Genomic DNA, 26,650 nt, shown 5'->3' on the forward strand with positions numbered 1-26,650 from the left:
CCGTCGAATCTAATTGGCCTGACCTATCTGGTTCTATAGATTATACTGCCAAGCTCAAAGCTTAAAGCAGAATCAAGAGAATCGACTAGAACGAGGTTATCAACTACTGGGATTTCGATAGGAGACTGATAGTCCAATCCAATCCTGAGCTTTAGCTTCTTATTCCTTTCGTGCTTGGACCATACCGGGAACCCCCATTTTTGTTCCATTTATCAGTGTCCTGCTTCAAGCCTTCATTCCTACTGCCTCCTTCGGTGAGAAGTTCCCTTCCCTTTTCTAAAATGACTGATTGGTCTGCTCAGCAAACGTACAAAGTGGACTGCAGTTTGGCTGACCTCCCGTGACGAATATGATAATGTCAAAAACTTGTGTGAGACGGTCTCACGGGTCGTATTTGTGAGACAGATCTTTTATTTGGGTCATCCATGAAAAAATATTATTTTTTATGCTAAGAGTATTACTTTTTATTGTGAATATGGGTAGGGTTGACACGTCTCATAGATTAAGATCCGTGAGACGGTCTCACATGAGACCCATTCTATGATAATTTTCTGGGTTTTTCAATATTTATTATTTTAATTAAATAGAGGATATTAATTAATGTAACTGTGATTAATTGGTTGGTTTTGTTTCTGAATTCTGAGAGATGAAATTGCGATGTATAAAAATTCAAGGGTGAGAATGAAATTATTCCAACTGCAAGGGTGGCAATGAAATTAATTCACCCAATTTTTGGGCCAAATCTCTACCGGAGCCTGTTAAAAATTTTAAATAAAATTCATCACGATAAGAATTGGGTCCAATTAATAACAAATGTTTTATTTATTTATTTTTCGATTGTCTCAAATATATAATTTTTTTAATTTATTAGTAATTTTATATTTTATTAATATATGTTTATTAATTAAATCTTAGAAAACGTAAAGTTTGTTGCAGACAAAATTATATAAATTTGTAATATTTTACTTGTATTTTCATTTATAATTTATTTATTTATATGTTCCACGAATGTTCGAATAATTTGACTCAAATTTATATATTTTTTATGGTAAAAACTTGTGTGAGACGGTCTCACGACTCGTATTTTGTGAGACGGATATCTTATTTAGGTCATCCATGAAATAATATTAATTTTTATGCTAAGAGTATTACTTTTTATTATAAATATCAGTAAGGTTGACCTGTCTCACAGATAAAGATTCGTGAGACTGTCTCACAGAATACCTACTTTTTTTTTTTTTTTATGGTCTGCCAATATTTTACTTAAATTTTAATTTATTTGTTCTGACAATGTTTGAATTATTGATAGCATATTTTTGTCATTGGCCATTAATTGCACTTTTGGCCGCCTCGCCAGGGGTATGCGAGAAATAACTGTCTGCAAAGAAAATGACTTATCGAACAATAAAATTTTCTTCCCATCCCTCCTATTTTAGGGTTTTAAATCTTTCTCCCAATTCTAAATTTTTTATACGAATAAATTTTATTAGATTATATTTGGATCGATGGATTTGCGTTTGATCGGTTCAAAATTCTTTAAGTCGTATTTGGATCAATGTGAATGATTAAAAAAAATATGTTTAAAATTGTAATGACTTGCATGATATTTAGACAAGCTAGGAATATTGCGGTTTTTTGGTCTTAATATCTGTTTTTAAATTTCGGTATTAGTCCGTTATCTTTTTTTTTGTGTGTGTGATCTGAATAATTTTTGCGTTGTGGCGTCGATGTTGTATTAATCCTGGTGAAAATTTATTAAAATTATAAAAAAAATATAAGATATGTGACTAAAACTGAAATTCGACAATATGTATGATAAAAAAATGAAAAAAAGCAAATATATTGAACTAAAATTGCAATTTTCTCAGTTGATAACTATTACAAGTCTCTTAACAAGCTTCGTGGATTTAATAACATTTAAATAACATACTCGAAATAATCGCTTTAAATTGAATTTTTCGTGTCTACTATTAAACAAAAACTCATGTGAGACCGTCACATGACTCAATTTTGTTAGACATATCTCTTATCCAATCCGATCCATGAAAAATATTATTTTTATGTCAAAAACGTAAATATGATTACTAGTTTAGGTGTGCTTATTATTTCTTTATTTTTCGTCAAATTGTCTGTTATATATATCTTATAGCCTTAGCTTGGATTAATTACTATTTCAAAATATTATATGATTATTCTAATATATTAGAAAATATGAAATATTTTTGGGAGAAAAATGTCAAAATCAGATTAAAATATTAATCAATAAAATATATAAATAAACAAGGCAGTCCCAAAAATGCATGGTATTCTCTCACCCATCTAAACACATGGTAAAGATGATGGCACGATCACATAATGGGATAATATCTGAGTTAGTGGAGTAAGTGATTGTTTGTTCAATGATCATGAATTCGACTTCTCTTATCAACGTTTTTTCGGACGGTTTGTCGGACATGACTTGTCTAATGCAATTTATCTGATTAGCGTGTTTGCTTGTTATTACGTTAGTACAGGAGTTTACCCAATATATACAAAAAACAGCCAATATGTGTTACATCATCATCCAAATAAATGATGGCATGATGATTGGTGAGGAGTGATTGACAAAAAAAATAAAATAAAATTGAGGTGACATATTATTAAATTTACGCATTTTTAATAATTAATTAATATAATATTCCCATTTCTTTGCTCAACTTGCATGCATGTTGTTGGGAATTAATATGCTATATTAATATCTGAGTTCGACTAAAAATTTATTTTGTTTAATCTAATCTTCCTTTAATTATACACTTTGGGAAATAAATATGGTTTTTGTCCTTTTACTTTTTGTTACAAACCACAGTTTTTGAAAGAAAATTCTTCTAACTCTTTGAAAATATTTTTTTCATAATGTGAGACCATTTTATGGAACGATTTCATGATGGATCTTAACTCGACCAGACACTTGAAAATCTATTTTATGTTAAAAGTATTATTTTTCATTGTATGTATGGACCGGATTGACTCGTCTCACCAATATTGATAAGTGAGATTTTCACAAGCGACGTATTCTTTTTTAATGAAATCGGGAAGTGAAATAGTATGGTGGAAATTTGGTTCGAATGGCCATGGAAATTTACCATCAGTTGAGATATGATTGATTAAGCTCAGTTCTTAACCGGGTCGGTTTATCAGTTTTAACCCGATTGGGGTTATAAACTGGTGAGTTTTCTTGTATCTGTAATTTGAACTTATTATCTGATAAAGGATTTTATGTGTGCTGCGCGCGTATATACAAAAAAAATAGTGAAATAGTTTTTTAAAAGTATAATTAACTATATAATTTAAGCATATATAAAATTTTATGAAACGAAATGTGTGTGTATATTTGATGACGATGAAATCCACAGTCGTTATTTTTTGATGTGCACTTTGTAAACTACATGATTACTATGTTCTTAAGGTAAATCACATTGAGTAAATTCTAATAAATACAATATATTTCGAGAAAGTGGGATGGATGTGGCGTCCATTGATTATATTTACATAATTATGTATTTATTACAAATTTGCAATACGCACGGCGACGTACTTTCAATCGAGGAACAACAACTCTTTTTCCATTAATCCCCGATCTTGTTACACATCGAATATTAAAACTTACGACGTAAAGTAGCTTATAAACCCTCACTCATTAGGAAAATTTTTAAGACGCGACACCTCTTGAGACGTTTATAACTTAACATAACGAGAAATATTGTCAAAATAAACTTAATTAAATCAATTTTTTAAAAAATTTAAATAGACGGGTACGTGCTACATGTCGACGCCCCAACCCACGAAAAGTTAAAATAACAATACATTAAAGTATAATTTTTTTTTTGGGGGAAAAATTGGATATATACAAGTTGGTTGATGCAATCTCAGTGCAAAATTTATGTGTGGTCCTGTCTGAGTACTAAGTGCAGAAGCTTTAAAGAACCTAAAAATGGTCCATCGTCTATATATGAACTAGATACTACTATTATCGCATCCAGCTAACCATCGAACCTCCAAAAGCATTCACCACAATTATTATATATAATTTAATATCGATTTTTTAAAATTTTATTTTATAACTCTTAATTAATCTTGATTTAAGAGAAAAAGAATTCAGTCATGTAACTTGCGTGTAGAGTTGTCAAGATATGCTAGGTTCGTCGGGTTGGTCGTCCCGCCCCATCAAATAGATGGGTTTGGTTAGAAATTTCTTAGCTCGCCCGAATGTCGGACCGGGCCACCCACAAAATTGTGGGTCTTGGTGGGTTGTGAGACAACACGTCCCAGTCTGTCAGATATAACTAAAAATAGGCAGGTTGTCCTGTCCTTTCAAATAGATGGGTTGGGTTGACAATATCTCAACTTCTCAAATGACGGAAATGGTTGGTTGAGATATTGCGAACCAAGCTGTTTTGACAACTCTATTTGCGTGTTTTTTTCTTTTTCGGTTCGGTTATCGATCTAATTTAAAGTCTTAATCTGCTCATTTGTGTTTTTTTTTTTTTCAATTTTAGTTCTTTTCATCAGAATGCTGACGTGCTCCGAAAAATAACATCGTCACCGACATTGTAGTAGTGACTAACATTAAAAAAAAATGAAAGTTATTAGACTAAGACTGTAAATTAACAGATTACATAACAAAAAATATGATTTTTCCCTGGATTTTAGTATGTGTATTTCTTATATGCATTAAGGCTTATAATGTTTATTTTGTATTACAATATTCTTTTAATGGAGAATAGTTTTTTGTGTTTTTATTTATTTTTATTAATTAAGGTTAATAATGTTTATTTTCTTTTATTTTTTGGAAAAAATTTTGTGAGAAGATCTCACGGGTCGTATTTTGTGAGACAAATATCTTATTTGGGTCATTCATGTAAAATATTACTTTTTATACTAAGAGTATATTACTTTTTATTGTGAATATTGGTAAGGTTGACCCATCTCACAGATAAAGATTCGTGATACCGTCTCACAAGAAACCTACTCTTATTTTTTTTAATTTCTGAAAGGTGATAATTTTGTTGATTTGGGCATTAAATTTTAATGAAACCGCCATTTTCACTTAAGAAACAAATGTTTTAAAAATTACTAAAAAACTAAGTAGGTGAAGAAACAATATTTACATAACATATACATATTTTGATTCATTTATTTATTTATATATACATAATTATGCCAAAAATTCCTTAATAAATTAATTTCCAAAAGGGAACCTTCGATCTATATTTAAGTAGGCATGCATACTTGACTCAATGCATGCTATGAAATTTTCCGATAAAGGTATTTAAATGAGAATAAAGCACTCAACTTTTTCCCCCATTGATTAACGTAGATTGGTCCCATTTTAGGTTTAATGTCTTCCATATATCTTTAGAATCATTTATCACTGCTATGACTAATTAAGTTATGTTATCTAACAATAAATTTTCATAAAATATCGAGCTAATTAATTAATTCAAACATTATGTGGTAAAGTTATACGATGCGTCAGTTATATGGTGTTATGTCGACGCTCTTATGAAATATGTTAAAATTAGAAAAGATGTAAAGTTATCAAACTAAGACTGAAACTGTATCGATTATTTTACGAAAATCATTGTTAGAGCTAGGTATATAGTCCATTTTTGCCATTTTCCCATGTCTATATAAGAAGGATCGAGCAAGGAATGGAGGTTGTCACTCCATAATGGGAAAAAAAATCAAAATTTTTTACATGTATATAATTTTTAAAAAAGTTATAATCTTGCCCTTTGAATTTGTTAAAGCATCATTCACTTTCTGAATCATGAGTCGTATCCTATCGCCACTTTCATCCCATTAGGTTTCCCTCTTGTTCAGGTCAAAGAATTTCACAAAAACGAGGAAAAATTGAATTTTCGGTCTTGTATATTTGGTCTATTGCGATTTTAGTCATGTTGTCAAGTTTCAGTTTTAGCTCGTCATATTTGTTTTTATACAATAATCATATTTATGAGTATAGCTGATGTGATGCTGATATAGCCAACATGATGCTGTTGTGTTCTATCCTGATCTCTATCGAGACTTTTGATAAATAAAGACTAAAAATTATCAAAAATTGAAAGATACATCATAATTAATATAATAATTTGACTACATAAAGCATCAAAATCGCAAAGGAATTAAATTTTCCCGAAAGTATGGTTCAAATTTTAGGTATTTAGTGTCATTTATATATGCTTAAATGCCACACATGGTTGCAAATGTCCCATACCTTTCCTTTTCTCTTTTCCTTTTATATTTCCCTGGAAACATGGCATAGTCATATTCCTCTTTCTCCTATTTGACTGTGTAATACTCAGCTGAAAAACCTACTTGAAACTCTCCATGGATTTGTAGTCATAAAGAGAAACGATTCGGGCTAATCGCCGTCTATGTTGAATCGTGAGTATGTTCTTGTTTTGACGTTCTTTGTTCTGTTGTCTGAATGTTTTCAGTTTTTATGGGGTTTTTAGATTTCATATATTTAAGCTGAAAATCACTTCTTCAAAGAGTTTTGAGCTTTCTATCATATATAATTATGTATATATATCTGAAAAAGATTCTCAAGTTCAAGTATTTCTAACCCTAATTGTCACTCTCTTGAATTATACTGCACGTTTTTCTGATTTCTGTTTGTTTTTGATCCGTTAGTTTGTTTCTTGAAAATCTATGAATTTCCTGTCTGAAAATACGTTCTTGAGTTAAAATATCATTTATTCAAGATGAGGGATTGTTCTGAATTTTGATCAGAAATCATGCTTAGCTATAGCCAGTAATTTATCTAATGATTATTGTATATTTCTGTACAAAATAAAGAATTAATTAGCAACAAAATTATTTTCCAAAATGAACTGAAAAGATTTCTGTCGGTTCAGTTGATTTCTTGCAGGTTGATGACCATGAAACAACCAACTCTATGATCATGAATTCAAGAGAAAAAGACAGCACTAGGAAGGAAAAAGAACTGGATGATAGGAAAAGCATCAAGTTTCCCAAGATTAATATTACATCTTCTTCAAGACAATGGTCGAGCTACAAAAACCCGAGAATTGTTCGCGTATCGCGTGCTTTTGGAGGTAAAGACAGACACAGCAAAGTGTGTACCATAAGGGGATTAAGGGATCGTCGAATTAGGCTATCGGTGCCTACTGCGGTTCTGTTATATGAACTTCAAGACAGGCTTGGATTAAGCCAACCTAGTAAAGTTGTAGATTGGCTGATGGATGCAACGAAACACGAAATCGATAAGCTTCCTCCTCTTCCAGCTATACCTATAAACAATACTTCACATGAATCATCTTCTAACCCTCAAATAGTATCCCTCTCGCATAATTTTCTCACCACAGATCAACCCTTTTTGGGAATCAATCAAGCAAAAGAAAGGATGATTTTGGTTGATCAAAAAGAGAAGTGGATCTCACCGCACCAAGATCAAGAAAACCAAGAGGTTTTCGGGGGATTTGTGGCTCAGAACTTGTTCCCATTAAACAGCCAACAACCCTCTTTTCCAAACATGTCATACAACTCTTTTTTCCACAATTGGGATCCTTCAAGCCTATCTTTATCCCAATTCGGAGGAGGGTTTTCGTTGCCGAATCAAACCGATCAAGCTCATCCAATAGCCCACAACAATCTCACGCCTTCCGTGTCTTCGAATCCTCAGCTCTTTTTACCTTCCATTGTCCCACCCTTCAATCCTCCATATATCACAACATCGATGGAGAGTGATATGAAGCAAATCAATCATTTACAGCAACAAAATCCAACCTTTCACTTGATTAGTCCTCCACTGAACTCAGATGGATTGAACATGAACTTGAAAACCACAGTTCGATCACAGGACAACAAAACCGAAAGGGGAGATAAAGACAACATAAATTCTCAAAGACAATAAATTTTCTTATAGGCATTTCACAGAAGAAACAAAGATTGATTCCAAGGGACTCGCACAGGTTTCCTGCAGCAACTTTACAAATAATTGTCCTACACAGTAAGCAACATAATTCTTTGTCTTTGTTACATACTGTTATATCAATGCTTGGATAATATATCAATACATATTATATACACATAAAACTATGTGACTATTAATTAATTATATATACAGTTTGTACGTATATTATCTTTGTCAGGTTCATTTTTGGATTTTTACAGAAAACCAATATTATCTTTTGTCATGCAGACATTTTATTTTTTAGAAAATTAGATTCATATACTGCTTGCAGGAAAATGGATAGAAAATTTAATACATTGAGGGATATATTTTATATGAATTTTATAATTTTATTTGTAGCAAATTTCCGTATTTGTTGTGTTTAGAAACTCTAACAATCTTGATTTTGATGAGAACAAATTTTTTTATTGTGTTTCTAACATATTTATTTAAGTGTGAAGCTGTTAATTCAAGATGAAAGCTGAAACTAAAATTAAGCCAAAATGAAAATCGGTATGAGCAATTGTGGTATTCTGGTCAACCTGATTAGCTCGTTTATCCAAATTGAACGATTTAGTATACATTACGAAGCTAAGATAATGATCTACAAATCATCTTCACAAGTCAAAGTCTGCATCAGAGTTTAAGATACTGATAAATGACAATGAACATACTAGTTATGCACAAGCTTAAATCTGATTCAGTTTAGCTGACGAAACCAATTGAATGATCAGTCTAGCTGATGAACTCAATTGGCAGCGGACCTCAAAATCAGTTACACTAGAGAAAAATAGCCAGTAAGGTAGAAATGACCATTTCAATATCGGAAACAATATAGAAATTTTCAAACGGTCATATTCTTGTACGTGTCTAACGTATATTTTCCCTACCGTCAGTCATGTCCCCGGTAGAGACAGTATTATTTATTAAGATAACGTCATTTTTTTACTGTTCACCTAGTTAACCAGATCAAATGGTGAACGTCAGCAGTTTGACACACTAGAACTTCTCAGGAGGTCATCCATCTCAGTACTACTCTCACTCATGCATGATTAACCCAACATTCCATTGACTTGAAATCATGATCTCGCTCTGATGCCAATTTCTAAGATCAAGAGCTTAGCACTAGGCCAAAGTTATAGCTGTTAGTCAAGGCGCAATTTTATTACCTTATACTTGTGGCAGTGCAAAGTGCACATACTTGAATACTAATGTGTAGGCTTTTTAGGCCCATGATTCTGAGGAGGCGCGTGTCTAATCTGAATGTGATGTCTCATATCCCTTGATATTACCCTTTTTCTAACACTGATCATGTTTTCAACAGAGATATTATTATCCATTAAGATTTGACGTCATTTTTTTATGGTCCACCTAGCCAACCAAATCAAATGACGTAACACCTGCAACTTGATGCACGGTAACTTCCCATGAGATCACTCATCTCAGTACTACTCTAACTCATACACGCATAACCTAACACTCTCCGACCTAGTCAAGCATTTCAGATCCTCCACAAATCCAAATAATTTCATCCAAACACAACCTTAGATATTTGCATGATTACTCATTGAATCTATAACCATTCTCTTCCAAGTTCTAACTATATATTTACTTTTGTCAAATACATTTCTCATTAGGTCTGTCTTTTAAATTCAATTCATTTTACATAGAAAATATCTAAAGTTTACATAGCAAATATCTAAAGTCTACTAGCTATCTAATATTAATTATTTCTTTTGTAAGTGAACTTAACATTAATCACCTATTCCCCAAAATTCATGCATATATAGCCTACCATTTTGCTATTGATGTAAATTTCTTAGGTTTCAACTTTTAATAAATGTCAGTCCGAAATATCAGAAAATTTCGGTACAATATATATTTTTGGGAGTTGGAGGAGAGATTTGTTACAATTGTAGCTCGAAATGAAACTTTGTCTCAAACTTGTGATTTCGGTATTAGAATGGCTACAAGTTATAGATGAAAATTTTGATATATAACTCCCCATGAATGTGCATTTAAAAATGTATTATTCTTATTTTTTAAAAAAATATTGGAACAAAATATTAACTTAAGTAAACAAAAAGTTATAAAATTCAAATGCATGCTTTAACAAGGATGGAGCACTAATTTAATTGTTTAGAAATGGGAACCTAAAACAATTTATAGAAATCATAAATAAATATCAAAACGTTAAAAAGGTTTTTTTTTTCTTTTTTAGGAACTGCATATTAAATTTTCAAACGTTTTAATTACATTCAATTCCGAAAATTGTAGCATATAATATTACTTAATTAATTACTTGATAATCATATTTATGGAAAATGAAGCACAAATAATTTAAATGCTATAACAATTGTATTTTAATATTTTTTGTGCTTAAAATATTATATGGAAGGGATATACTGACCTAAAAGTTAGAAGAAAAAAAAACCCATAAAATTTAACATTGCACTAACCATGAGTGTAATCAAATTTTAATCTTAGTCATGTATCTTACGATTCTGACAATTCTAGTCATTTCTCACCGAGATTGCTAATATGACACTATCCACGTCAGCGTCACATTAGAAAATGACTGAAATTGTCACACATAAAAAAATAACGGTATAAGAATGAAATTTGATAACAAGAAGGCCAAAATCGCAAAGAAAAAAGAAGAAGAAGATAAACATACTTGACCAAAAATACAATTTTTCAATAATTAAATTATGTTTTGTGGAGCAATTAATTTCCCAAATGTTGACAAATTAAATTAACACTTGCTTGTTTTCTCAACCCAAAACAAAACAATAAATGCTTCTTCATTAAACAACTTAATTATAAGTTTGAGGTTAGGTGTTTAATTAAATCTTTCATTATTTTATGCACTTATTTATTTAGAATATATTCCTTAAAAAAATTAGCAACTTATAATTGAGCTAATCCAATAATATTTCCAATAATTAATTTACAATTAATATTAACTAACTGCACTATCTTTTCATCAATAATTAACATTAATACCGATTTATTAATTAATTGTTAATAATTAAACGGTATATTTTGAAATACCCTAAAAGATATATATATATATATATATATATATATATATATATATATATTTATATATATATTTTTTTTTTATTAAAGAGTGTCAGAATAAAAAGGCCTTCAGAATCTATAAATCCTCTTGTGATCATGAAAACGAAAGATGATATAAATTCATAAAACAAATCGGACAGAGACTGCAACCTTATGGACATACCATACAAATTTAAGGAAAATTCGATTATAGTGTAAGGGTAAATACTGTCTTGTACAAGATCTAACGACTCATGTTTGGCCGAGCATGTGGGGTCCACATTAGACCCGGCTTGAATAAGAGAGACTTGGTCGAACATGAGTCGTTGATATACAGTTAGGGCAGTCGTTTTACTGCTAGGATCGAATCAACTCAAATTTTCATGGAATCCGACACCCCAGAAAATAATAATAAATTGAATGTTAAAATTTGAATTTTGTTAAAAAAAAATTAGAGAGACGACCAATGTGGTTTATACTATTAGTAATTGTAGGCAAGTTTTTATGTCCAATATTTTTTGTTCATTCAATAATTTTGTTTGTGTAAAGAATTATATGTTATATTAAAATTGAGAAATTTAGAAATACATTTGTATAAGATTTGCTGATAATTAGTTGAAATCAATATTTATGACTGATAAACTTTTCATTTATTTTCACAATTTGTGGTTCTTTATGTATAGGACCGATCGCTTGTCGTTTTACCGTAGTCAGTGGTAACAATATAACTATCAAATCTTTTAAATCGTACAGCATTTTAAGCACCATGTATTGTTCTACCAAACATGAAAAATTATTCCACTCAACTATCTCTCTCAATAATTTCATTATTTTCAATTAATGAGAATCTAACTCGTGACATTGACTCTAATATCAATTTTGACCTATAGTTTGCCGCTTCACCAAAAATTATAGCTGATAGTAACAATACAACTCAAATCTTTTAAATCGTACGGCAGCTCAAACAACACGTTTATATTATTCTACTCAATATAGATAATTATTGCATCCACCGCTTTATCGTTACTTTTTTGGGTAACATTTCGCAAGATCCAAGAAAATTTAAAGGGTTCAATAAATAATTTTTCAATGTTACGGGGAAAAAAAAAGTTGTCTACAACAATTAAATTTTCTGCACTTTACCTTTTTTTTTCATTTCATCTTGCCGTGGAGTTTAGTTTTGAAAATCATACAATTGATTACGCACATCTAATTTAACACTTTTGTTAAATCTACTTTATAATCATTTATTTTGAGAATTAATTTGGAAAATATGAATTTGACAATAAATTTACTAATCAAACACATAAATATTCTACATTCGAGTTTACCATAGGAACAATGTTTTCATTAGAAATATCGTGACTTGGATATTATAATCGAAACGATTGATTTTGAAAATAAGTTAAAGTTTAATTTGAATGTTTAGAACGATTTTTCTTTCTTTTTTTTTCCCCCTAGTTTCATCTTTAGTTCGAGTTATATGATATTTTGTTTTAAAATAACTCTATTATCTTATACATTTCATTTCATTTTGTCGATATGGGAGATAAATTATTGCATGTTTGATTAATCAAACTATATATAAATATTTTAGTTCCTCGCCCAGTCAAATGGGTGAGCTGGGTTGGAAAAATCCCAACCAGCCAAAATAGAGGTTGGCCGGCTCCCCTCATCTTAACACGCCAAATATAACTAAAAATTGATATGTTGGTTAATTTTTAACTCGTGCCAAACAACATGTTTTAACGAGTAGTCTACTTCCAATTGACTAATTTTTCAATTGTTTTATGTGAAAAATATCATAATGCATTTTATCAGTGAAAAATAAAATTATATATACAAATCAAAGATCCTTTATAACTTTGTTTTGGAAAATCATATATTTTTTGCCCCTAGGGTTTTACGTATAATCTTTAAAACATGGGGATTTAAAAAATCATTAATTTATACAGAAGAATACGTGCATTTATATTAAATAGGGGGAGGTAATAAAGTAAATCTTTTATGGCAAAAACTTGTGTGATACAGTCTCACGGGTCATATTTTATCAGACATATATCTTATTTATGTCATCGATGAAAAATTATTACTTTTATGCTAAGAATATTACTTTTTATCGTGAATATTAGTAAGGTTACCCGTCTCACAGATAAAGATTCGTGAGATCGTCTCACAAGAGACATGCTCAAACTTTATAAACATGATAAAACAAACTCTAAGAGGATTTCCTTTACAATGCAACAATAAGTTGTTTTACATGTGAATGGTTTTAAACACGCACAAGAACCATGTTAACAACAAACAAAGAATACAATTAAGGTGTTGTGAAACAAGCTTCATTGTAAAGTTACTTTGAGAAGTGATTCCTATGCCTACCCGATTTCGTTTTCAAACCAGTACACTCTCCGATCACGACCTCGTCTACTAAATCCTTGAAAATCAAGCGTTCAATGTCAAGAACAGGACCCGAGATTTCATCATCGAAACTTGTCCAGCTTTCACACCGAAGAGTCAAATCTTGACATAAGATGTTTTTCCATCCGTCATCCTCTGCATCAGAGCCGCCGTCACATTTCGAAGTTTCAGCCCGAAGCCCTTCAATCTTTGAGCACAGGTCTCTGAGAAGCTTCAGTGCATTCACAGCCTTTCTTGCAGGCTTAAGCATCCTCGGCCATGGCTCAGAAAGTGCCAATCTTTGGGTAAGAATCTCATTCACAGTGTCGAAAACTAATTTTCGATGTAATTTATCTATGGACATCATCTGAGTTGCCGTCCTTTCATTGTTACGTTCTTCCTTCAGTAATGTGCTTGCTTTTGTTTGTTCCAAGACCAAAAACAAATCAGGGTTGATAGGATGGCCTGATGGATGGAATTGGAAATTTGCCAGGCTTCCTCCGAGGTCTCGGAGGAGGAGACCTGAAGCTAATAGAATCTCAGAAACGTAGCGGTGATCCGGATCAGTGTTCTCGCATAAAGAGGCGATGTAATCTGTTCGAGCTTCATCGTGGCTAGAGTTGATCCTTCTGAGCTTCTGGACTAAATTTTCGATGTTCTGAAGTTTCTTTCTGTTGATTTTAGACGTGATACTCATTTCCATGGAGTTCAATCCACAATTAGTCATTGAACTTCCTTGAACCGCGTTACCATTCTTCTCCGCATCAATGAATACATCAACTGCAGAATATATTGAGTCACTCAACGGATTATTTAACAAGATAATTATCTTTGAATTCACGCTTACCTTTGAGGGTCTTTCCTACATAATTAGCAGGTGAAGGATAATCATCTTTATGTGCCGCATTATCAAGAACAGAGACGGGACTTGAGTACTCGGTTGGAGCACATGCGAGCTCCGCTGCTTCTTCGTCATTCAATGTCAGGGCAGATTTCTACAATAACATCACAAGATAATAATTAACCAATTCAACATAGGATGTAGATAGCACCAACTACCAACCTTTTCTGCCGAGCCAGAGAGCATAAGTTCACAAGCCTTCAAGGATGGATATTGTCTATGGCACTTGCTAGGAGATGTTTCAGAAGTAAACAATTCTGCGCTTCTTGATTCATGTATAGAACTCTTGGTCAGTTGAACTAATTTCTCATTTTCATGATAACTCGAATTCCTTGGTTCGGCTAGGATCTCACTAGGTTGCTCCTCGATTGCATGAAAGTTCAGATTTTTTGGCCTGAGTCTTCTAGCTGGTGAAACAGACTCGGTCTGTTGCTTGTTTGGCTGTTTTCTCAATTTGCTTGAATCAGGAGGGGTAGTCAGTGGTCTTGTTCTTTTTTCCATCCCGGCTTTCTTCTGTTGGATTCTTGGGCTGATTGATCCCGAACTCTTCCCTGAACTAGCATTTTTATCTTTGGCTGACTGTTGGGAACTTGTTGAATTCTGAGTGGCTTTCGAAATTCTGTCATTTTTCAAATTGACGGAAGTTACAGCATTTTCTAGTTGATTGGATTTAGTAGCCAAATAGTTTGACGTTCTGCCACTGCTTGATCCTTTTCTACTTTCAACAGAGTTACTATCCTGGTTTTTTAACAGACCAGGAAAGCCATCAAGGGAAAGCACAGAAGCAGCAGGTATACCAGATTTCTCAACAAATTTAGCTGGTTTCATGATTACAATAGAAGAGTCGTAATTTCTTCCCGAGCCTACCCTCTTCTTTGTGGAGGCAAGAATCTGATCCGTCTTTGAATTTCGATTGTTTGATAATCTAGAATCATGTATCGGACTTGAAATTTTTTGCTCATGATCTTCATGACTGGCGAAATTTGAACCTTGACCTTCCTTTTCAGTTTCTAAAAGTCCCTTTGCCTGCATTGATTCCAATATCTGTTTGAGTGCTCGAAGGTCCTTTCCAGATTGTGTGAATTCAAGATCTTTTAATCTCTTCTCAATCTCACTGTAAACTGTAGGAATGGTGTTCGGAGTCTTTGCTAGACCTCTCGTGCTTCTGAAGGCTGGTTTCTGAGAGCTTTTACTTCCATCAGTATGCTTCCATGGTGCAGGTTCAATTGGAAACCGAGACATTGGCTTCATTGAAGAATCGGGATTTCTCCGTCGTGGTGAGCTAGGGTCGTTCCACAAGTTTTTCGAAGAACTTGAACTTAATGGTTGGATTGGTTTGCTTGAATCAGTGTTCGTGAAAGACCTTGAAACATTAACAAAATCTTCATTTAGATAACTTCTACTCGAACCCACATTGCTCTCACTGGATGAGGTTGAATCAGGCAGTGTTTCCAAACCCATCAGCTTCGCAACAACGCTTGGAGGCCGTGCTTGGTTTCCAGGAGATTGTTGCAGATTATGAGTCTTTCTATCAAACTCGCTGCTGTCCTTCTGCAATGTTTTCACAAAAAAGTTTGATTTTGAGTCAGCTTTCAGGCTCCGCAATGAACCTTCCCTAGTGTCTAATGAGAGTCTCGGAAGGTCTTTAAGCTTGAGGGAAGATTTGGAAACATCAGGTGCCCTGTTCATTTCCCTTCCATCATAAGAAAACCGTGGGAGATCCTTTGAAACCGAAAATGATGACCCATCTTTCGAGTGGTACGATGCTGATCTCAAAAGTTCTCTGGGTTCATTATGATACCAAGGTGTTTCTTGAAGTTTAGCTAGAACTCTAAGAGACTCTTTGAGATCAGCAGGTGTAACTGAACTTTTTTCAGGAGACAAACCATGGGAACCGACATAAGTTTTTATCGGCGGCCTAGGTGAGTCTCTGTGCTTCAGTACAAGATCCATTGCCTCTGTGGATTTAGCTTTAAATGATGATCCCTGAACTTCCCTGTACATAGAATCCTTCACTAAATGCCTCAGATCAATGACTTGTCGACTAAAGTGTGGAGATAAATCCTGCAGGCTCATAGCTGAATCCCTCAAGGGTGTTTCCGAGAAAATTATTCCATCAATAGAGGTTGGTTCTAATTGAGTAGTTCTGTTACAATCGAGGGAACAAAAAGAGGATGAGCGGGAAGAAGATGAGCACGAAGCCCTGGACGATTCGGTGAATACTCTCTGTCTCTCTTGCATATTCTTGTTTGGGTATTTTTCCTGTTTTGATACATGGAAAAGGTCGAATTTCAGAGAGATGAGTAATTTCCATAATTGATAGCTCTATGGCATGGGGAAAGGATCAATAAAGACACTTTGAGATGAAAATATGACCATTCTAGAATCACTGTCACGGTCCTAAAAAGTTCGACAAGAGTACCGCAAGTTATCACATATCCAACCAGATCCATGGATTCAATTTGTACCGTAAATTAATCAAAACATTCAGTTCATATCCACTCCTCGGTAAAACTCAAATCTCACCAGTGATGCAGATCTTAGTTGTCCGTTGGAAGAATCTCTTTCTAAATTACTGCTACTGGAGTGGGATTTTCCTGCAAAAACTAAATAACATTAAAAATGAGTGATACCACATATTTTTTATGAAAACATTACTTCAACATGAATGTCATTAAACCAGCAACAGAATCTCCTACGAGACATTATAAAAACTTAATCTAAGACCTCATTGTCCTAATTCAAGATTCTTCGCAATCAACTACAAGTAGCAATGGAGAACAAATCTTTACCAGCAGGAAGCCTCTTCGTCGTATCGCCAACAATGCTCTTACCACCGGTGAGCACATGTTGCCGATCAAACAGTTGAAAAATTCCAGTCATACTGTAGTGACCCGTTCCAGAATCACCTACTAATCAAAAACTAAGCATGCAATTAACCTAATTAACAATAATCAGAGATAACAGCGGAAAAGTCAACAACAATACCGATTATACAACCCAATCGAAGTCTAGAATAACTCCAAAATAAAATATCCAATACAACCATATCGAATCAAAACAATACCGATAAACTAAACCAACCAGATACTCAACGTCCTCCTCCTGCTCCTCCTGAGCTGCCCAACCTGAGGCCTGCCCCGTGGGAATGGGGTGTCCAAGAATAAACAAAACCGAGGACGTGAGCGATAAGAACGCCTAGTACAAAAGTATGAGTATACAGACCTATATGAAATGCACATGCTATGATATGATACCAGGGTAGTCAAGAAACAGGAATCACAAAAGGATCTCAACAATGCTCAGTCTAGAGGCGCCAAGTGGATAGTGCCGCGCGGTACACCTCTGGGTCACTGCATCCACTACAAGACAGACGTGGACCTAAAATGTCCCGGACCACCGAAGCCCTCCCGACCCGTCGGCCACTGTGTACTCTCGGTGTCCATGCGTCCACAAGACAGGGCTGAGCGGCCCCAAGATATAGCTTATCTCGAAAGAGATACAGCTCAACAGTAAAGGCTATCTCGAAGAAGATACGGCTCAACATGATATGCAATATGCATCATAACTCGTGACATAATAACATGTATCATATGACATATAACAATGCAGCAAATACTCATGCAACACATATATGAATGTATACTCAACCAGGATATCTCGGATAGTACTTTCGTACCTCTATCACAGCAAGCCTAGCCTTACGCAACACCGCTAATCAGGTCTAGAACAAGCCTACGCATCAAAAGCATACTCAATCAATACTACCATGCTCGACTAGCAAAACCAGTACTCCCTAGTACTACCAAAGGTTTAGGGTTTACCTTCGTCCGTCGACAGCCCTTTGATGTCGATTGCCTCGAAACTCAGGCGCCGCTACGCTACTACTCCTGGCAGCTCTTAGCTATCGCTCGACCAACAACTAACCCTAGAAACCTTCCAAACTCTCCAAAATGAGAGAAAACTCAAGAAATTGGCAAGTCAAAATGAGGAAATCCGAGCACTATTTATAGGCCATGTTCGGATCCTCCGAACACCACTTCGGAACGTCCGAACGCTACGTGTCCATTGGCTCTTGACAGCTCATGATCGGATCCTCCGATCATACACTTCGGACCGTCCGAACATGCACGTGTCCAGCTGCTCTTGACACCTCATGATCGGATCCACCGAACCTACACTTCGGAACGTCCGAACTCCCACGTGTCGATCAACTCTTGACACCTAATGATCGGATCCACCGAACTCACTTCGGACCTTACGAACTCTTCGGTGCTTCCGAACCATCTTCGGTCCGTCCGATCATGACTCGGTCAAAATTACACATTAAACCTTCTTAATCACCAATACTCCGTTAATTACCCAATTTGGAATTCGGGCTACTACATTCTCCCCCCCTTAAAACGATTTCGTCCTCGAAATCAAGTTTAGAGGATGAACAAAACGAAATAACAACATCGTTACCCTCAAAATCTAAAGGACAACCCATCACTAGACGCTTGGCTAAAACCGAATGACCCATCGGAGTAGAAACAGAAAGAATGACGTCTATGATCGTCCTGGTCACCCCAACGACCTACACTCCCCTGACTACTCCCGTCACCAAAGTGGTCAGCCATTGCTACAACATAGAATGGAGAAACTAGTAAATTGGTCAACGGAATTCCCAAAACAGAAATCTATATCCCAAAATCGTACGCATGCTCTGATACCATAAATGTAGTGACCCGTTCCAGAATCACCTACTAATCAAAAACTAAGCATGCAATTAACCTAATTAACAATAATCAGAGATAACAGCGGAAAAGTCAACAACAATACCGATTATACAACCCAATCGAAGTCTAGAATAACTCCAAAATAAAATATCCAATACAACCATATCGAATCAAAACAATACCGATAAACTAAACCAACCAGATACTCAACGTCCTCCTCCTGCTCCTCCTGAGCTGCCCAACCTGAGGCCTGCCCCGTGGGAATGGGGTGTCCAAGAATAAACAAAACCGAGGACGTGAGCGATAAGAACGCCCAGTACAAAAGTATGAGTATACAGACCTATATGAAATGCACATGCTATGATATGATACCAGGGTAGTCAAGAAACAGGAATCACAAAAGGATCTCAACAATGCTCAGTCTAGAGGCGCCAAGTGGATAGTGCCGCGCGGTACACCTCTGGGTCACTGCATCCACTACAAGACAGACGTGGACCTAAAATGTCCCGGACCACCGAAGCCCTCCCGACCCGTCGGCCACTGTGTACTCTCGGTGTCCATGCGTCCACAAGACAGGGCTGAGCGGCCCCAAGATATAGCTTATCTCGAAAGAGATACAGCTCAACAGTAAAGGCTATCTCGAAGAAGATACGGCTCAACATGATATGCAATATGCATCATAACTCGTGACATAATAACATGTATCATATGACATATAACAATGCAGCAAATACTCATGCAACACATATATGAATGTATACTCAACCAGGATATCTCGGATAGTACTTTCGTACCTCTATCACAGCAAGCCTAGCCTTACGCAACACCGCTAATCAGGTCTAGAACAAGCCTACGCATCAAAAGCATACTCAATCAATACTACCATGCTCGACTAGCAAAACCAGTACTCCCTAGTACTACCAAAGGTTTAGGGTTTACCTTCGTCCGTCGACAGCCCTTTGATGTCGATTGCCTCGAAACTCAGGCGCCGCTACGCTACTACTCCTGGCAGCTCTTAGCTATCGCTCGACCAACAACTAACCCTAGAAACCTTCCAAACTCTCCAAAATGAGAGAAAACTCAAGAAATTGGCAAGTCAAAATGAGGAAATCCGAGCACTATTTATAGGCCATGTTCGGATCCTCCGAACACCACTTCGGAACGTCCGAACGCTACGTGTCCATTGGCTCTTGACAGCTCATGATCGGATCCTCCGATCATACACTTCGGACCGTCCGAACATGCACGTGTCCAGCTGCTCTTGACACCTCATGATCGGATCCACCGAACCTACACTTCGGAACGTCCGAACTCCCACGTGTCGATCAACTCTTGACACCTAATGATCGGATCCACCGAACTCACTTCGGACCTTACGAACTCTTCGGTGCTTCCGAACCATCTTCGGTCCGTCCGATCATGACTCGGTCAAAATTACACATTAAACCTTCTTAATCACCAATACTCCGTTAATTACCCAATTTGGAATTCGGGCTACTACATTCTCCCCCCCTTAAAACGATTTCGTCCTCGAAATCAAGTTTAGAGGATGAACAAAACGAAATAACAACATCGTTACCCTCAAAATCTAAAGGACAACCCATCACTAGACGCTTGGCTAAAACCGAATGACCCATCGGAGTAGAAACAGAAAGAATGACGTCTATGATCGTCCTGGTCACCCCAACGACCTACACTCCCCTGACTACTCCCGTCACCAAAGTGGTCAGCCATTGCTACAACATAGAATGGAGAAACTAGTAAATTGGTCAACGGAATTCCCAAAACAGAAATCTATATCCCAAAATCGTACGCATGCTCTGATACCATAAATGTAGTGACCCGTTCCAGAATCACCTACTAATCAAAAACTAAGCATGCAATTAACCTAATTAACAATAATCAGAGATAACAGCGGAAAAGTCAACAACAATACCGATTATACAACCCAATCGAAGTCTAGAATAACTCCAAAATAAAATATCCAATACAACCATATCGAATCAAAACAATACCGATAAACTAAACCAACCAGATACTCAACGTCCTCCTCCTGCTCCTCCTGAGCTGCCCAACCTGAGGCCTGCCCCGTGGGAATGGGGTGTCCAAGAATAAACAAAACCGAGGACGTGAGCGATAAGAACGCCCAGTACAAAAGTATGAGTATACAGACCTATATGAAATGCACATGCTATGATATGATACCAGGGTAGTCAAGAAACAGGAATCACAAAAGGATCTCAACAATGCTCAGTCTAGAGGCGCCAAGTGGATAGTGCCGCGCGGTACACCTCTGGGTCACTGCATCCACTACAAGACAGACGTGGACCTAAAATGTCCCGGACCACCGAAGCCCTCCCGACCCGTCGGCCACTGTGTACTCTCGGTGTCCATGCGTCCACAAGACAGGGCTGAGCGGCCCCAAGATATAGCTTATCTCGAAAGAGATACAGCTCAACAGTAAAGGCTATCTCGAAGAAGATACGGCTCAACATGATATGCAATATGCATCATAACTCGTGACATAATAACATGTATCATATGACATATAACAATGCAGCAAATACTCATGCAACACATATATGAATGTATACTCAACCAGGATATCTCGGATAGTACTTTCGTACCTCTATCACAGCAAGCCTAGCCTTACGCAACACCGCTAATCAGGTCTAGAACAAGCCTACGCATCAAAAGCATACTCAATCAATACTACCATGCTCGACTAGCAAAACCAGTACTCCCTAGTACTACCAAAGGTTTAGGGTTTACCTTCGTTCGTCGACAGCCCTTTGATGTCGATTGCCTCGAAACTCAGGCGCCGCTACGCTACTACTCCTGGCAGCTCTTAGCTATCGCTCGACCAACAACTAACCCTAGAAACCTTCCAAACTCTCCAAAATGAGAGAAAACTCAAGAAATTGGCAAGTCAAAATGAGGAAATCCGAGCACTATTTATAGGCCATGTTCGGATCCTCCGAACACCACTTCGGAACGTCCGAACGCTACGTGTCCATTGGCTCTTGACAGCTCATGATCGGATCCTCCGATCATACACTTCGGACCGTCCGAACATGCACGTGTCCAGCTGCTCTTGACACCTCATGATCGGATCCACCGAACCTACACTTCGGAACGTCCGAACTCCCACGTGTCGATCAACTCTTGACACCTAATGATCGGATCCACCGAACTCACTTCGGACCTTACGAACTCTTCGGTGCTTCCGAACCATCTTCGGTCCGTCCGATCATGACTCGGTCAAAATTACACATTAAACCTTCTTAATCACCAATACTCCGTTAATTACCCAATTTGGAATTCGGGCTACTACACATACATCCTATTTGCTTCTGCAAATCTAAATTATCATATGTCAAAGATTGCAATAGCTTTGCTGCCATCTTCACACCCCTCCCTCTTCAGTCACAATCACACCTATTTTCCCCAAAGTCCACCTTTAAGTCCTCTGGTTTAATGCCAAAACCAGCTTTCCATTTTGTCTCATATTCTTCTCCTACCCCTAAACATCATTCAAAAGGTAAGAAGAATCAATCACCAGCTCTGAATTATAAATTAGAAAAAAAAATGAAGTTTCAAAATTCAGATGGTAAATTAACAAGCATCCCAAGAAGAAGCAAATTGTCATAATCTCTACATATTCCACTTATTCATACACATTTGACAAGTAAATTTCCCCTGAAAGCGGTTTCTTTCAATTGATTACTGGTCAACACATCAAGACTCGACCTTTTTAACAGAAAACCGTGGAAAAAAATCTAGCTTTCAGACAGAAAGATTTCCCAAAAGCCTCAGAGATTTCCCAAATTTTTTCAATTTCTTTCCAGGAATCAATGCCCAAAAATGACAAGAATAAAGAAATCTCAGATTACAAAATCAAATTTCTTAGTCAAAACAGGCATTTGCAATGATCCTGAACAAGAAAACCAGGCTTAATCCACAAAGAACAAACGACAACATACCAAAAAACGGCACACATACATTCTCGCCAGCCGCACAATATTGAACATTCACCCACTCAAGAAACTAAAAAAAACATCGCATTACAGCAAGAAGAATCTTCCTAGATCCAAAAAGAAAACGCCATTGCCAAGTCCCTTAACAAAAATGCCTCAAAATTAAAATTTTCGAAGACAGCCCACTGAAGCTTGGATGGTCAGTTGTTCAACGAAACATAACAAGGTCCTTGGTCCATCATCCAGAAGGACACAACACAAGAATACGATAAAAAGAGCAAAAAGTTGGCATTGATAATATTTTAATTTTCAAGAAAATCAGTACTTAGATTTAATATCAGGAGAATAGGAGTAGGAGGAGGAGGAGAGCTGGAGGAGCGGTGTGGCCCGTGGGGGAAGGTCATTTGCAGGCTTTTTCTCGCTCTTCCATGTGGAAGTGTGCAAGGGTGCTGGTACATGAGTGGGCCTAAATTCCACTGGACGAACATGTGATTTTGTCTGGGATTAATTCGGTAGTACGAGAGATTAAGCCAATAATCATGATGCTTTTGAGTAATCTTTCAAGATTTTCTCTAAGTTTATAATAAGTAAAGTTTTTTTAAAATAAAAAAAATACATAAAAACTTATGTGAGACGGTCTCACGGATCGTATTTTTCAATTTCCTAGCTTGCATTTACCTTGCCACACTACGTCGTCGTCGTGATTCTACCAAATGTTCCACAAAAGAAAGCTGCAATTTCAATCTCTTTATGATATCTAAGAAAGATGATATGATTCCACCATATTTTGAATGAAAACAGAGATGTGATATTACTTCCAAAAAACTGTAGCCACTCTTAACTGAATAGGCACTATGTTGATCATCTTCCAATATCCAAATATCTTCATATTTGAGATTACTCAGAGATATAAACTTAGTCAAATTTTAATACTCTATCTGAGAATATATCTCTTGAAATATCCAAAAATTTGAGTCTTTTTTCAAATTTCATTCATAATATTGATATGATGTTACATATATCATCGTCACGTCGGAAAATATATTAATTTTTTTTGTCACAAAATGAATATAGCGGACTAAATTTGAATGTGACAATATATATTACAAAGTCATAAAGAAACAATTATATGTTACTAGAAAACTTAATTTTCACCATTTATTATCTTATTTTACAAATTTAAAAATAGAAGAAGAAGAAAACGAAAGGGAGATTTGGCGCACGGGCAATGAACGGCCCGGATCACTCCATATGAGTGATCTGGGCCCACCTCCATGTAAAAAAAAAAAATTAGCTCGAAAAAATCCGAGCCGTTGGATCGACCCTTGCGAACAGTGTCACCTATATTTTGTATTCTTTGTCTAAATTCTGAACTTGATTTATTTGGATTCTCACCAAAAAATAAAGAAAGACTTAATTTTGATGTGTTACGTGTGACCCGATCAAACCTTTCCAACAACTAATGTACTTACCCAACGCCTACCAAATCCATCGCTAATAAAATCATTATTGGTATTTTCTTTTTATTCGAACCAATCGTCTACTACTTACACATGTTTATAAAAATGATTAAGAGACAGTCTCACTGATAAATTTTGTAAGATGGATATTCGAATCGATCTGAATCGTGAAAAAATATTATCTTTTTATATCTAAAATATTATATTTCATTAAAAATATGAATCATATTGACTCGTATCACGAATATATATATGTGATACCGTCACACAAAAGACCCTACCTATACATATTACACTAATATGCAATAATTAGTTTTTTTATAGATAATATTTTTCAGTGTCAACTAATTTTAAGCAAAATGTAGAGATTATATTAATATTAAGAATTTTAGATATAATTTTTTTAAAGATTTTTATTAGATATGTGTTGTTTTTAAAATTGTGGGGTTTTATAATAATCTGTTGGAATTTTTAGATTATTGTGATTTAAACAATTTTAAAGAAAAATTACATAATGATAACTTTATAAACTTTAAGTATGTGTAGAGTCATTAACTCTTAATCGTTATTATAATGTAATTTGATGAGAGTAAATTAATTGTACTTTGAACATCGGACACGAAAGTCATGCTCAATCTTTTAAAATGTGTCAGTGCAGGAACGTCAGTGCACACAACATACTTGGGGTGATTTTGCTCATATTTCCAAATTGATTTGGACAAAACTCAAAACATAAAAGTTTTGCTGATATGTATTAGTTTTTTAATGAAATTGATCTCATCTCATTTGAAATAATACAGATTATTATACTAAAAACTATAACATGTTTCACTTCTCTATTGCTGTACAACATACTTTTCAAATATAAATCAATTATTAATACAATTCTTCATTATCACAACATATTGTCTCACTTTTATTCTCAAATTACATACTTCATACACTCAATAACATAAAAAAATATCATGAAATATCAATAATAAAAATACGATTTACGATAATACAATACTAGGTCTTTACAATATTAAAGAAACACGAGTTGGAATGTTGTATCTATGCTTAAGATCGACAAAATCATTTGATTGCTAGCTAGCACTACTATTTGACTAATTATCTCTACCACCAAAGTAATTAGTGAATTCAATTTTTGATAACCTTATCTTATATTTTCAATTATATTTCATACACAATTATACGATCTCTCAGTGTCAATTTTGTGAGACGAATATTCTATTTGGGTAACTCATTATAAAAATTAATTTTTATGTCAAAAATATTACTTTTTATTGTAAATATGAGCACATTTGACTCATCTCACGAATAATTTTTATTGTAAATATGAGCAAATTTGACTCATATCACGAATAAAAATATGTAAGACTGGTATCACAAAATACCTATTCATTTCATAATTGATCTGATAATTATTGTACAACAAGTTTACTATAAGAATGTAGCCTAGGGTGGGGATGAAAGTGCCAACTCAAAGAAGTTGAATTATTACATAGTAAATGCAAAATAATATGGTTCCAAATCTTGACTGCTTTAGGATTACTGTATTTTATTCCCAATTATTGTTTACACAGCCTAATAGGGGGAGGGGGGTTGGGGTGGGGGGGGGGGGGGGGGGGGCGGAGGGGGAGGGAGCCCCACCATTTCGAAGATTCTTGGGTGGACACACAGAATATATATAGTCATCAACGTGGCCATTATTATCATCTTGTTGGTCTTTTAGGATTCATTTTGATATTTCAAATTTTTTTTATATATAATTTGAATATACTCGATTACTTTTTTTTGGGATAGATCGATACTTTATTTTTTACACAAATATTAAAGGGAAAATTGCATATTTGTTCTTATATGTTTTATCTCTTTGCGATTTTAGTCATACGTATTACTCAGTGACAATTTTAGTCATGTATCTTTAGTTTTCGATAAATTGTAGTATTTTTCCTCATGGTTGAGGATGTGACAAGGCATACGTCAGCATCGTGTCAATGATATGTCACCGTCACATAGTTGCCACGTCAAAATGGAACTACAATTTTAAAATTTTCAAAAATAACGTACTAAAATTGATGTTTGATAATATAGATAATCGAATTGAAAATACATAGAGTTACGCGACTGAAATTATGATTTAATTGATATTAAATTTATACAATATAGTGATG

General features: G+C 35.1%; 2 protein-coding genes across 9 annotated transcripts; one reads left to right on the forward strand and one right to left on the reverse strand.

Moving 5' to 3' along the window:
• Positions 1-6,236: 6,236 nt before the first annotated feature.
• Positions 6,237-8,199, forward strand: LOC140819590 (transcription factor TCP17-like). 4 transcript variants are annotated; one of them, XM_073179740.1, is made up of 2 exons: positions 6,237-6,426; positions 6,900-8,199. In XM_073179740.1, exons 1-2 carry the CDS (start codon positions 6,417-6,419, stop codon positions 7,916-7,918), a joined length of 1,029 nt encoding a protein of 342 aa, XP_073035841.1. In that variant the 5' UTR covers positions 6,237-6,416; the 3' UTR covers positions 7,919-8,199. The 4 variants fall into 4 exon arrangements, with proteins under 4 accessions (XP_073035841.1, XP_073035843.1, XP_073035844.1 ...); XM_073179742.1 differs by having other exon boundaries at positions 6,238-6,430; positions 6,914-8,199; XM_073179743.1 differs by having other exon boundaries at positions 6,238-6,426; positions 6,914-8,199.
• Positions 8,200-13,227: 5,028 nt separating this feature from the next.
• LOC140819356 (protein LONGIFOLIA 1-like) lies at positions 13,228-23,506 on the reverse strand. Of its 5 annotated transcripts, none has more exons than XM_073179404.1 (7): positions 23,105-23,506; positions 22,372-22,559; positions 17,111-17,198; positions 16,845-16,924; positions 14,481-16,580; positions 14,265-14,412; positions 13,228-14,197 (listed from the first exon to the last, which is right to left on the reverse strand). In XM_073179404.1, exons 2-7 carry the CDS (start codon positions 22,438-22,440, stop codon positions 13,371-13,373), a joined length of 3,312 nt encoding a protein of 1,103 aa, XP_073035505.1. In that variant the 5' UTR covers positions 22,441-22,559; positions 23,105-23,506; the 3' UTR covers positions 13,228-13,370. The 5 variants fall into 5 exon arrangements, with proteins under 5 accessions (XP_073035505.1, XP_073035504.1, XP_073035506.1 ...); XM_073179403.1 differs by having other exon boundaries at positions 23,039-23,506; XM_073179405.1 differs by having other exon boundaries at positions 23,339-23,505.
• Between the last annotated feature and the right edge of the window lie 3,144 nt (positions 23,507-26,650).

This window comes from Primulina eburnea, chromosome 18 (genome assembly GCF_022965805.1).
Source record: "Primulina eburnea isolate SZY01 chromosome 18, ASM2296580v1, whole genome shotgun sequence".
NCBI classification, from domain to species: domain Eukaryota; kingdom Viridiplantae; phylum Streptophyta; class Magnoliopsida; order Lamiales; family Gesneriaceae; genus Primulina; species Primulina eburnea.